Source organism: Erpetoichthys calabaricus, chromosome 7 (assembly GCF_900747795.2).
Source record: "Erpetoichthys calabaricus chromosome 7, fErpCal1.3, whole genome shotgun sequence".
NCBI classification, from domain to species: Eukaryota; Metazoa; Chordata; class Cladistia; order Polypteriformes; family Polypteridae; genus Erpetoichthys; species Erpetoichthys calabaricus.
Window position 1 is genome coordinate 122221464 of NC_041400.2, and position 12622 is coordinate 122234085.

At 41.6% G+C, this 12622-nt stretch overlaps 1 protein-coding gene across 8 annotated transcripts in view; it reads left to right on the forward strand.

Moving 5' to 3' along the window:
• The window catches only part of pam (peptidylglycine alpha-amidating monooxygenase), a 392585-nt gene extending 381840 nt beyond the window's left edge, over positions 1-10745 (forward strand). For 5 of the 8 annotated variants that reach the window (XM_028805293.2, XM_028805295.2, XM_028805298.2 and 2 more), the window contains 2 exons: positions 4811-4867; positions 9951-10745. In XM_028805293.2, coding sequence (XP_028661126.2) covers positions 4811-4867; positions 9951-10132 — 239 coding nt within the window. In that variant the 3' untranslated portion in view covers positions 10133-10745. The remainder of the gene's footprint in view (positions 1-4810; positions 4868-9950) is intronic. The other 3 variants (XM_028805296.2, XM_028805297.2, XM_028805300.2) reach the window with 1 other exon arrangement.
• Positions 10746-12622: the final 1877 nt, after the last annotated feature.

A 12622-nucleotide genomic window follows, 5' to 3' on the forward strand; every position in this document is an offset into this window, starting at 1 on the left:
CAGGAAGACAAAGTTGTTCCAAACTGATTAACATAAATGGAGCCAAATAATCCATTAACTTAATTGTCCAACTATGGCAAGTTGATAATGGTGGACAGAAAAACAAAAACTGCAGTCAGTTGCTTCCCAGGAGAAAATAAACCTCTGATGGGAGTCCACGGTCAGAAATAATAGACGAAGTCCAACAGAGCAGTAGTCCTAGAGATCCGCCAAATGTCTGCCCACCCCCTCCTGGGTATATTACAGTAAAATGTGTAATGGACCATCTAACATAATGACAGAATCTTTAAATGTAATGATTTCAAGGCTGTTGGTGTCAGTTGGCTTTCCATGGGAACAGACATAGAACAATGGCACCAAGTGACAAGCAGAACACAGAGAAAAAAGACAGAAGAGATGAGGGCTAGTACTTGCTCATAATTGCAGTATTACTTTTTTTTCTTTTTTTTTTTTTGTAACAGAGGTGCATAGTTAATCAGCAGCTCTAGTCAGGGTATACTAGACTAAAATAACAAGTCTTCAGCAGGGATCTAAAAGCTGGGACTGAAGGAACATCTCTTATATAAGCAGGAAGATCATTCCACAGCTTCAGGGCCCTATAACTAAATCTTCGACATCCCACTGTTATTGGGTTAATCCTTGGAATCTTAAGTGGGCCGGCTTCTTGGACTCTCAATGTGTACTTTGGTTTGTAAGTAATGACAGGTTCAGATATATATATATAATGTGGGGCCTTGGCCATTTAAAAGGAGAATTTTGAAAGCAGGCCCAAGTTTACTTGGAAGCCAGTGTAAAGACTGATGTTCACTATACAAATATTTGGCTTGGCCATATAAATTCTCATATCTCTTACATACTTAGGGCATTCCAAACTTGAGTTGCCAATCATCCTACATTCACAAAGTGATAGTATTATTAAACTACTATTATGATTCATTATTTATAATATAAATTGTTTTGAGATCACTAATATGTAGGACAGATTACTTTACAAAGCTAAAGAGGGATGGTGACATTTTAGTTCAAAATGGTGTCTTGTAAGGTACAGATATTTTTTTCAGCATTTCATGAGCATATTATTACAAGCAACTGACAATTTGAATTAAAACCCAAAATATAAGTCAAGGGCCATGATTCCAGTGCATAGAGAAATCAGAAATGATCTCTATATAATAATAATAATTCCTTACATTTATATAGTGTTTTTCTTGCTACTCAAAGTGCTTTTCATAGACAGTGGGGAGCCATTTCAACCACCACTTACTTATAGCACCTACTTGATGCGATGACAGCAATTTTTTCGTCATTATGCTCACTAAACATGAGTTATTAGGTGGTGAAGGGCTGAGAGACTGTGGAATAGCGGGTCCACGGTTAAGAAACTAGTGGCCCATTTTAAAAAAATAAATAATTGAATGGCTGGCTCAATTTCTGTGGGTGTGCATGCTCGAACAGCTGTGGGAGGTTGGTGAGGCAATTGAGATGGGACACACCTGCATGTGAGGGTGCAGTCTGTCTTGATTGCTTCTTCAGCTTTCTGTGGTGTGCAATTGAGACACTCTGTGTGCCCCCAGAGGCATTTAAGGGGGCTCCAGCATGGACAAACAGAATCAGAAAGGGAGAAAATAAATTAAAGGAAGACGAAAACAGTCTGACCAGTGAGAGAGAAGGGAAAAAGTTGAAGGAGTGGCAGAGGTTAAAGGGAGAGAAGCAGAGAGAAACAGAAATGGGGAATAGAGAATGGAAGGAAAGGCGATTGAGAAGATGTGCATCAGCCAGTACAAAGGAGGAGAGGCAGGTGGTCAGGGCCCAGTGTGGCAGTGCAGGTCAGCTCCATGCTTCCTCCCCCATTTTGGGAGCCTCTTGAACCCGACACCACCAATAGTCATGACCAGGATGAGCCAGCTAATTGAGGGTACCACACAAAGCAAGAGGAAGGTGAAAACGCAAACAAACCAGGAGTCCAAAAAGTGCAGTGCAAAGTTCCAAAATAAATAATCAATTAAAAGAAGGTGTCTATGTGGAGGTTAAAATGATCAAATGAATAATCCATTAAAATGAGGTTAAAAACATAGTGCAGAAAGCTGTCCTTAAAAGCATGAGCCCTGGTGCATTCCCTTAACTACAGATGTTTCCTTGGCTTAACCCAGAGCGGGTCCTTGCAACCAAGGAGGCGCTTAACTGGCTGTTCAGCCCACCTTCATCGCTGCTCCAAGGCTCGGCCCCTGTAGCCGTCTTTACCTTTTGAGAAGGCGTCCCATCAAGCCTCCGACTCCCGCTGCCAGGCTTGTGCCCCACTGTTCCATGGCATCACCCGCAGGACACCTCTCTCTGCCTCTCACTCCCCTATAGCCATGCTACTTCTTTTGGGTGAGCTGCTGCAACTGAGCACCATTTCTGCCACTCCAGCTCCCAGGTCACTCCGCTTGAGTGGCCTTCAGCCCCCGAGCACCATTCACACTTTCATTCGAGGATCATTCCTTCCAGTTGTCTGCCTTCTCCGCCTCTCATCCGTTCACTTGCACCGGACCTCTCCACCTCCTGCCTTCCCTCTCATTACTTCTCCCCTTTTTTCCATTCTTTCATTTCTTTTTCTGATCTGCCGTTTTCTTTCATTTCCTTCTTATGCCAGCTCATTCTTATAAGGCTTTGTGGGTGCAGCATCTCAATCGCACACTGCAGGAAGCCAATAAAGCAGTTGAGAAAGGCTGCACCTTCACGTGTTGGTGTGTCTTGCCCCAATTATTCCACCAGCTCCCTGCGGCAGTGTGAGCATGCTCACCCATGGAGAATGAGCTGGCCAATTAATTATTTATTTTGAAAAACGGCCCTGTTTTATGAGCCGCGGACCCGGCAGAGGAACAAGTGGTCATCATTCCAAGGGTGGTTTGGTTCCCTTGCTGAACAATTGAGGGATAGCAGGGAATTTGGATGATCTCCCTAGGGATCCAGAAGGTACCAGCTGTTCTGAGTGAGGAAGATGGGAGAACCAGCTTGAAGTGACATTGCAGATGCAGCAAAGGATGCAGTCACATCAAGAGCTGGATGGCGAAGGGACTTCTGCTGCTGATGTCTCCACCGACTGTGAGACTGATGAGGGGAGAGTCGGGGAGGAAAAGTTGGAATATGTGCTGTGCTGATGGAGAGGAGAGTAGAAGGAAAGGCAAGAGAGAGAATGGAGGTTAAAAAACGAGAAGGAGCCTAAGGAAAAAGACACTGAGGGAGAGAGCAAGAGCGCCCACCTTGTTTTGAAGGAGCGTGAGGCACGTGGTTGGCAGAGAGAGACTCGGGGCTGCAGGAGCTATAAAGGCTATATAATGGGTGCGCCTACTGAGTGCTTGCCTGTGAGGAGGAGCAGCCTGAAACCTGGTGTCTCCCGTAGACGCCAATGGACTGGCAACATGGGGCGTGTAAGGATGGGATTGAGAGCCATGCTGGGAGCCAATGCCTGATGGTGGGCATCTCCTCCCACTGCAAGGTCCAAATAGGATATGGGGAGAATACGCCAAGTAAGAAGGGGGTCACTGGGACTCATGACTGGATTTTACGGAGTGAGCTGTCTCTGTGATTTTAACCTTTTTAATTCTGATTATTTATGGATTTTTTTTACCTCCACACAGTTCACCATTTTTATGGATTATTTATTTATTGAAAAGATCACTTGTTGTTTGGTATCACTGTTTGTTTTGAATGTTTAATTAAAAGCACCGATGCACTTATGCACCTACCCGTTACTGCTGCATGTGTGTCCTCATTTGTCTGGCTCATCCATCGGGTAGGTAATTGGCGGTAGTGGGTTCAGTAGGCTCCCAGGATGTACTCGGTAGCCTGGAGCTGACCTGCACCTTTACAGAGACCATGCCAATTAGAGATGGGGGATGATGAGGAGACAAGAGACAAGGCCGTGATGGGCAATTTAGCCAGGACACCCTACTCTTTTCAAAAGATACCATGGGATCTTTTATGACTACAGAGAGTCAGGACCTCGGTTTTACATTTCATCCAAAGGACTGCACCATATTAACAGCACAGTGTCTCTATCATTGAGACATTCAGACCTCAGGGTAAGAGCCCTCTACTGGCCTCATCAACACCTCTCTCAGTTGCAGTCATCATGGTGCTGTAATAGATATCCTTTCATATTCAGTGTAGTGAGAGACATGAAATTGGTAAAACCCAATAGCCAGTCTCTCAGGAGTACCACCTGAGGTTTTGACAATGATTTCACCTTACATGTTTTTTCTGCTTTGCAGCATCATCACACAGTGTCAGGAAGGACTTTATGCGCATTTCTCCTTTTTTTATTGTTACTTCATTTCCAGGAACACAATGTATTCATGCCATTTAGTTTTGCTTTTGTGTAATGCTTTTATTTGTTTGTATTTTATTTTGTTTTGTTTCAATGACTGCATCACATCCTCGTCTTTTTGGCTTGCATTATCTTGGTAGTGTTATATGTGATGTCATCTCTTTTACCATACAGAATTAGGCGTCACACATTGTGCTGTGTCCATACTAAAGACTTGTCTTGAGCAATATGAATAGAAAGGAGTTGGATTCAACTGTCTCTTGCAGAACCACCTAAAAACATTTAGGACTAGGAAGAGCAAAATTCAATGTCCCGATCACTTCCATAGCTTGTTCCATGATTCTGGACATTTGTACAAGAAAATGTGACAGTGTGCGACTATCCAGCATAAGCTGAAATAAACCATGCTGGGGATTGTTTGCACTTTGCTAACCTTAACCCTAATAGTTTCTTCATTAGCTTTATAACAGGTGCCCATCTTTTCTTTTTCCTCTTCCTTAGATACTTCTGAAAATAAGTTGGACAGCAGTTCTTCTGGAATCTTAGGAAAATTAAGAGGTATGTAGAAGGCTGAGTTTAAAAAAAGGCAAAGAAGACACTTTGTAGAAACTTAAGGGAGAAAAGAAAACAAGTGAGAACTTTCTGGCATTTCTAACCGAAGCTGTTTAGAATGAGACTTTAGTATATCTTCCAGGCCTTCATATTCATCTTAAAGTAAAATAAATTCTGTTTTCAATCCAATAACAATATTTTTCAACAAAACAATCCATCCATCCATTTTCCAACCCGCTGAATCCGAACACAGGGTCACGGGGGTCTGCTGGAGCCAATCCCAGCCAACACAGGGCACAAGGCAGGAACCAATCCCAGGCAGGGTGCCAACCCACCGCAGACAAAACAATCCACTTCATCCAATATGTAAAATTTATGCTCTTCTTTATTGTGATTCTGTAGCACCATTAAATATAATTGTACTTATCACATGCAAAACCACACCTAATATAAAAGGCCCCATTGATACACGTCTGTTAATGAAAATTTTGAATGTCCACTGCCCAATGTGTAGCTATACTTGCAGTCTGTAACTGAATACATCTCCTGCAGTTATTGAGGAGTCCTACGCAGCTTTCTAGGGATCTAGTCAGCGTCAGACCCCTTTAATGTAATAGGAACCACAGCACAGAGAGAAGTGTGCACATTGCAACAGGTACACATGTCGTAAATGTAAGAAAGACGGTCCTTGCATGTGTGTGAACTGCTAACATTTGAATTTGATGATTGCATATAGCGCTGAACTGACCTCTCTGTACAATTCTTTCCTCTGCATGTCCTGGAGTACAAAAGAAACAACACCATACAGCAACATGGACACTGGCAAGATCGGGGGAAAAAAAAAACAGTCACTGATTACAACCGCAAGATGTTATGTGAATGAATATGAATATTATGAATAATGTTGCATCCGTGCCACAATTTCTTTTTCCGAAATGTACTATACAGGTCATAAAATGAGTTATTCCAAATATCATATATACCTATGTCTGTTTTTTTTTTTGTCACTGCGTCTTTGACATCATGGACCATAAGGCGCATGGCGCATACTAATTCAGAGTGAGCAGGAACACTCAATAAAACTGAATAAAAAAAAAAATCAAGTGACGGTGAGATACGAAGAAGGCAGATTCACCAGCGTTTGTGTGTCAGCTTTTATCCCTCCAGATCAGAGAATTTCCAGATCCATTGCTTCAAAACACCACTCACACCTACAGTTATTCCCAGTTTCAGATAAAAAGTAACAGCGTCAGATCCCTGGGGTGGGGGTGGTGGGTAGTATGTATCTTGATCGCGACTGAGAGAATAAAAGTGAAAAAGAAAAAGGTAACTTTTACAAGTCCTATAAATGTACACCGTCTGTTATAGACACAAACCAAGGGTATGTGTGTACTGTATATAATATTAACAATAAGAGCAGCTCACGAGTCAAAACGGTAAATATAGCAGTCAAGATCAAACCGGGGACTCTTGCAAATCTTGCCGCTACACCATGGAAGCTGTTGTTTCATCCTTGAACATTTTGTGAAAGTGTTTATTTGATCTTTGGACTTCAGGCTTCACACATTAAATAGTTTATGCCTACATTTTGTCATTTATTACTAAAATATGAAAAACATTTCTGTTTTAACAATGTGTTTACACAGATCATTGTAGAAACGGAACACACATGAAATGCATTTGTTCCAAATAACGATCTATTATTTCCACTCTAAAACTCCAGCACTTCACTCCCAGATAATCGAACAAGGCATGAGCTGGGAGAACTTTGTGCACGTTCTGCAACGGTGAGGAGATGGAATAGCAGGCTGCTTGTTGTTTGTCTTTATCAGCACATTTACAGAACAAATGACGCTGACGGAGAGGTGCGATGGGATTTAAGGTGGGCCGGATCTACGTGTTTTTTCGTAAGCTTTGGTAATTGTAGTGTTAACGATTGGGCAGGTTAAACTCATGTAAGTCATACTTACATGTCCATGTGTGTCCTGTAACAAACACTCCACTTACTTATGTTGTACATTTTCATGCAGAAAGTGTAGCTCAGAGGGCTTTACAAGATGCAAAAAGAAAGGATTACAAAAAAGGTTAAAAAAGTAAATATATGCAGTAGATACTCAACACAAACAAATTCATAATAGAAAATTCAAGAGTCCCTAAGCATAGATTAAATTACGATTAACAAGCATAGCTTTAAGTCCCTACTAGTTACAGTGGGAAAACCTTAAGTCCGATACTAAGGTCCAGACAGCCTAGAAAGAGAAGGAAACCAAGCCTCAAGCAGGGAGGAGGATGCCAGCAAAAATAAACCTCTGGGGTCTCAAGGCCAAAACATTCATTATTGGTTAGATGCAGTGGACCAGGTTGATGGTTGGAGTTTCCTCATTCCTTCTAACATTGAAGGTGGCAGTAGTGCAAGATGCCATCACAGAAAAACAACAAAAGTAGAGGTTTGGTGAGTGGTGCAAAACTTTTCAGCATGTGACATTTTAGTAACTCTTCTAAACTATTACAACAGGTGCCAAAAAGGAAAAAGAAAGCCAAATTTAAGGATATTTTTAGAAGTCCTTTAAAATGGTGAATATCCAGCACCCATTCTGTACGCTCACCGCAGTCTGGGTGTCTCACTGACCAGCTATTCCTTTAGCACACCTTCAGAACACATTTGGCACAGCATTGCTGTCACCCAAGACAGACTTCTTTTGTGCAGATGACTCTTTTTGTAATTTGCCAACATCTGGCTTGATTCCCACAACTACTGGGTCACCTTCCTTCTTTTTGAGACTCTGGTTAAGGTGGAGGTGGCTCAGTCTTGAGGTCATTTTTGGGCTCCTATTTATCATTCCTGTATTTATGGTTTCTCATGTCCCTGACTTGGCCTATAATAAGGTTTTTTTTTTGCTTTTGTCCTTATTACGACATGCCTCTGTGTTTTATGTATAACTCTCACCTGACTCAGAGCGAGTCTTGGTCTTCCAGTAGTATGGTCTGCTTTGTCGAATTCATACTAACTAGAGGTTGTCAGTGCTTTGTCCATTCATTGGATGACAGGTTGCATAGACCACAATGATAATTTAACTCAACTTGTTTATGGTGGTGTTATCAGTTTAGACTATCCCCGTATCCTTCCTTCCTTCTTCTCCTTTCCTTTATCCACTTGCTTTTGTAAAAGCATTGTGGTTTCTCACAGTAAGTCACTACTATTTGTTGTTATCAAACCAATATAATCCTTTAAAGATGGTGTCCACACCCCACAATGCAATGCCAAGTGATGTATCGTTTATTTTCAGTAGAGCAGAAGGCTTGGTTTGAACCATCATCCATATCCAGAGCAGGAGAGCAACAGAAATGTACATTAAGCTTAAAAATTTGCCATTTTTACATATTCAGCTTAAAACCCAAATATACCATTTTTAGATATCAAATCATGGATGCTATGGTGGTTTTGTATTATGTTAAATGTCTATGAATTAGTTTTCTTTGTTATTGGCCCTGCCTCCTGTATGTGGAGCCCAAGGAGGCGGTGCCACGTAATGATGCAGTTGGGGGACAAACCAAGGTGTCTAAACAGAGAAACGGCAACACCCTCTGCATTTACAGCATTGAATCTTGGTTTTGATTCCTGTTTCCATTCAGTTTTTGCTACCTTTTTCTACTTTTTTAAATTTTGTAAATAATTTTTTCTTTGCTTTTCCTTGGACCAGAGGTCTACCGTTTCAAGCTCCACCTTTCTGGACATTATCGTCATTTTGCTCTTTTAAAAACCTTGGCCCCATTTTTGGGCCTGAGATGGCCATAAACCTGCTTGTTAAGTTTGGGGTTAGGCCTGCTAAGTAGGCTTACTCCTGCAGAGAGGGCAGGTCTAGCCTTTAGTGTGGGGTTTTTTGAGGCCTGTTCCCCTTTTGTGCTTTATGGTGCAGGAGTAACTTGAACCTACTTGAAGGTCCTGTTAGATAAGAAAATTACAAGATTTGTTATTTTTGTGTGTGTGTGTGTGTGTGTGCGTGTGTGTGTGTGTGAAGTGAATATTACTTTGTATTTTACACCCTTAGGTTTTAAAGGGAAAATGAATTGAATTAAAAAAAATGCCTTGAATATATAAAAGGGAAGATGTGGAAATTGATAGATGTGGACTGAAATACAAAACCATGACTATTCATTTGATCCATTTATAAACTGAAAGAGCTGTTGGGCTATTCTGCCATTATTACAATTATGATGTTCTTAACTGATAAAACCCTTTTAACAATCAGCTGCATCTTTAGTTTGTTCTTCAGTCAGGTCAAAATCAGCTACATGGTGGCATGTGCTTCAATTCCCAGTAGTCGACCACAGTAGGACCAGTAACTAAGCCTGCACTGTACTGGATTTAAGGGTCACACAAGGGCTTAATGGCATCTGGTGTAGTCTCTGGCCCTGATTTAACCTCTCCTTTTCTTCACCCACCATAACATGTCATCAATGGGCGAGGAGCAAAAGCTTTAGATTCGTCAAAAAAAAATTAGATCCCCAGTTTTCAATGGATCTCGACATTTTAGGGTCCCCTGATACCGATAACATCAATATCTTGATGATGGGTGTGTGTCAAGGTTTCTGGAGGACGGTCTAGAGCTGAAACGGCTGGATGGAAAAATATCACACTCGAAAATTCAAAGTGTTAATAGATGATGTGCCGATTAGTTTTTGAGGCAAATCATGTAAGAGAAAGAGGTACTCTAGAGGAACCCTCAAATACTGAAATTATTAATTATGAATTCTTCTCATCAATTGTTATTGTAATAACGTCTTTGATAATCAGAAAGATAAGAATCAGAACGGTAAATAATTACGGAAATGTTAGAGAATGGTTTGGGTAACTCGGTTCCTAGGGTGCAAAGTCTACTGACCCTCACGTCAAACGACAAACCTTTGACAAACGAGAGGAGGCTATTCAGTTCATCAAGCCTGCTTGTCTAGCTGATACCTAAGCTGTCCCAATAAAGAGTGTTTTGAAAGTTGTGCATAAATGAAACTGTTAATTCTCTTCATTTTATCACTGTTGCCTTTAAAAAAAGGTTTAAAGTGTTAATTACTTTTTTTTTTTTCTCTATAGGAAAGAGCAGTGGCGGTCTCAATCTTGGGAATTTCTTTGCAAGTCACAAAGGCTACAGCAGGAAAGGATTTGACAGGCTGAGCACCGAGGGAAGTGACCAAGAGAAGGACGACGAGGAAGCCACTGACTCCGAGACAGAGGAGTATTCTGCTCCCCCGGCGCCAGTCTCGTCGTCCTCTTGAGCCGTGCGGACTGCTGACTTTCTGAATGCTGATGAAGACTTCTGAAATCCGTATTGCTCATGTGTTCAGGATGTGTATTTAATAGTAACTGTAATTGTCTATATTGGCTGCCAATAATTTATTTGTGCAAAGTTCCATGAGGGAGATAAGACTGCCATTTTAAGTTTAATCATTAAAACTGGACCAGATTAAAATGCTGGTCGTGCAAGGAGTACACTGATTTCTTTGGGGGCTTTCTTTTTTTTTGTTTTTTTTTTGAATTGCTTCTTCCAGATTTTCTCAGCCAAACATTTTGGGTACTTTGGTTTTGGATTTTTATCTGTACATTTTGTGCCTTTTAAGTATTCCGCCTTCTGCAGTACTGAAGTCGAAACGTGCCACATAAAAGACAGATCCTAAGATGCAAAGTCTGCTGTATTTTTGTTCCTGTCCAACCCCATTCATTGAAAAGAAATAAGAGAATTATTCTATATCTAAAAATGTATTGACTATTTTTCCTAATTGATGTACTGCTAAAGTGTCTGATATTTATTGTGAAATACTGAGGTTACTCTGTCAGAACACTATTTTCAGTAATAATGTAATTTGTGTAATAAAGTGTCTGCAAAGCATACTTAGCTGTTGTCTTCCTGTTTAAATCCACTTCGTGGGCAGCAGGGTGGTGTTCTGGGTAATGCTGCTGCCTCATAGGCCCAGAACTGTGGCACAGAGTAGCATTGTGAATGGTTTTACATCTCTGTACGTTTTCAGGAATGACTTGAAGTACTACTTGAATCTTATTTTTCATTTTGATGAATGAAGTGATCTTCCATGCACGCTCAACATCTTCCGCCATGTTGTGAGCACATGCCACTGCTGGCTGGCTAACTGCAGTCAGATCTCCCTCTCTACACTGTTGTTGTAACGATGGACATTGGAGTTGGTGCTCCATCATTCGACGATGTCCACGTTCACATTTTTCAGGCTGGTTTAACAGGCCCCACTTTTCCACGTTGATTTGCAACTTCATAATCTATTCAGGGCCTTCCATGTCATCCAGTCAAAATTGGAATCAGCAGACTTTTATCCACAGTTCTCCATATGTTGATGTCTGCTGTTACCTGCAGCCTAGCCTTCCACATTCCAAGACGAGTCGCCTCAGCTGACTGCACCAGAGGCACAACCGTTGTCAGAAACCTCTTCCTGAATTTCAGGCATATCTTGGCGGTTCCTCTCCATGTAGAATGTCCCGAAGATCCATGACTTGTTTTTTCCTTTCAGCCCAGGTTGATGGTAACTGTGACATCTGGTGGTGCGATTCCAGCAAGAAGGTGTAATTTCTCAACTAGGCCTTGAAAAGTTAACACATTCATTTTTGCAATTAATGTGGCTATTTTAACAAGTTAATAAATATTGTTGCATCCAGGGCAGGCAACAAGGCGATCACTTCATGCTGGTGTTCATTGTTTTTATTTATACGAACATACCGACATGTATGCAGGGGAATGGGAGGAAAGGGGAAGAGGGTGGTGGGTAGGTTATGGCGGTCCTGCTGCAATAGTAGAGAAACGTTGCGAAGATAAAAATTTTTTTTTTTTCATTTCACATTTCTGTAAGAAGATTGAATCAACGTCATACTACCTAAGTGTAAAATAAGTTATTTTTGAGTAGCACTAAAACCAAATAAGTTTCAAGTATGTTTGTGTGTAACTCGCCAGCCTATCAGGTGTCTAGCAGTGCTGACTGCCTTAATATAACGACAAAATGCTACAAAGCAGAAGTGTAACGATTATCCCTACCCATTAGTGCAGTTTCCAGTATCTTTGCTAATCTGTGCCAAGAACACAACATAACCATTCAAGTCATGCACAGTGTCAGTTTTTAACTAAGAGAGCAGCTACAGAGATCTTTTTTAGCGCGCCACTCGCATCGGTGTAGTGTTTCCCAGCTGTTTTCTTGTAATGGTACCTTTTTTTAACCCAAAACTTCCCAAGGCCCACCACAATTCTACCAACCATAAAAACATTAAATGCCTTACACTTGCTAAAATGTCTGAAGGGTCTTGACTACTGGAGATACTGTCAAAAAAAAAAAATCAGTTTGGAGATTGGCATTTGCAGACACAGCACTTAGTGAACACTCGTATGTCCAGTGTCCCTCAGCTCTACGAGAGTCGCTGACAAATACGCACCCTGGCAGATGGACCCCCCCGACACGTCTCCTGGCTGCTACAGTGCACTCTAAATGCTGTGTCGGCAAAACAGCAGTCCCTGTGCTGCTTTAGGTCGGCTGCTCCATGTAGCTCTGTCCTTCCCAGACGAGTCTTGACCTCCTGAGGAGTGTGTGTTTCTCACAGGTCACGACCCAGGGGCACTAAACGGTTATTTGCGGAGCGGAGTGGTGGCTCTGAGGGTAGGGATCTGCACTGGCAATCAGAAGGTTGCCGGTTCGAATCTTGTAAATGCCAATAGGGACTGTGCTCCATTGGGCTCTTGAGCAAAGCCCTTAACC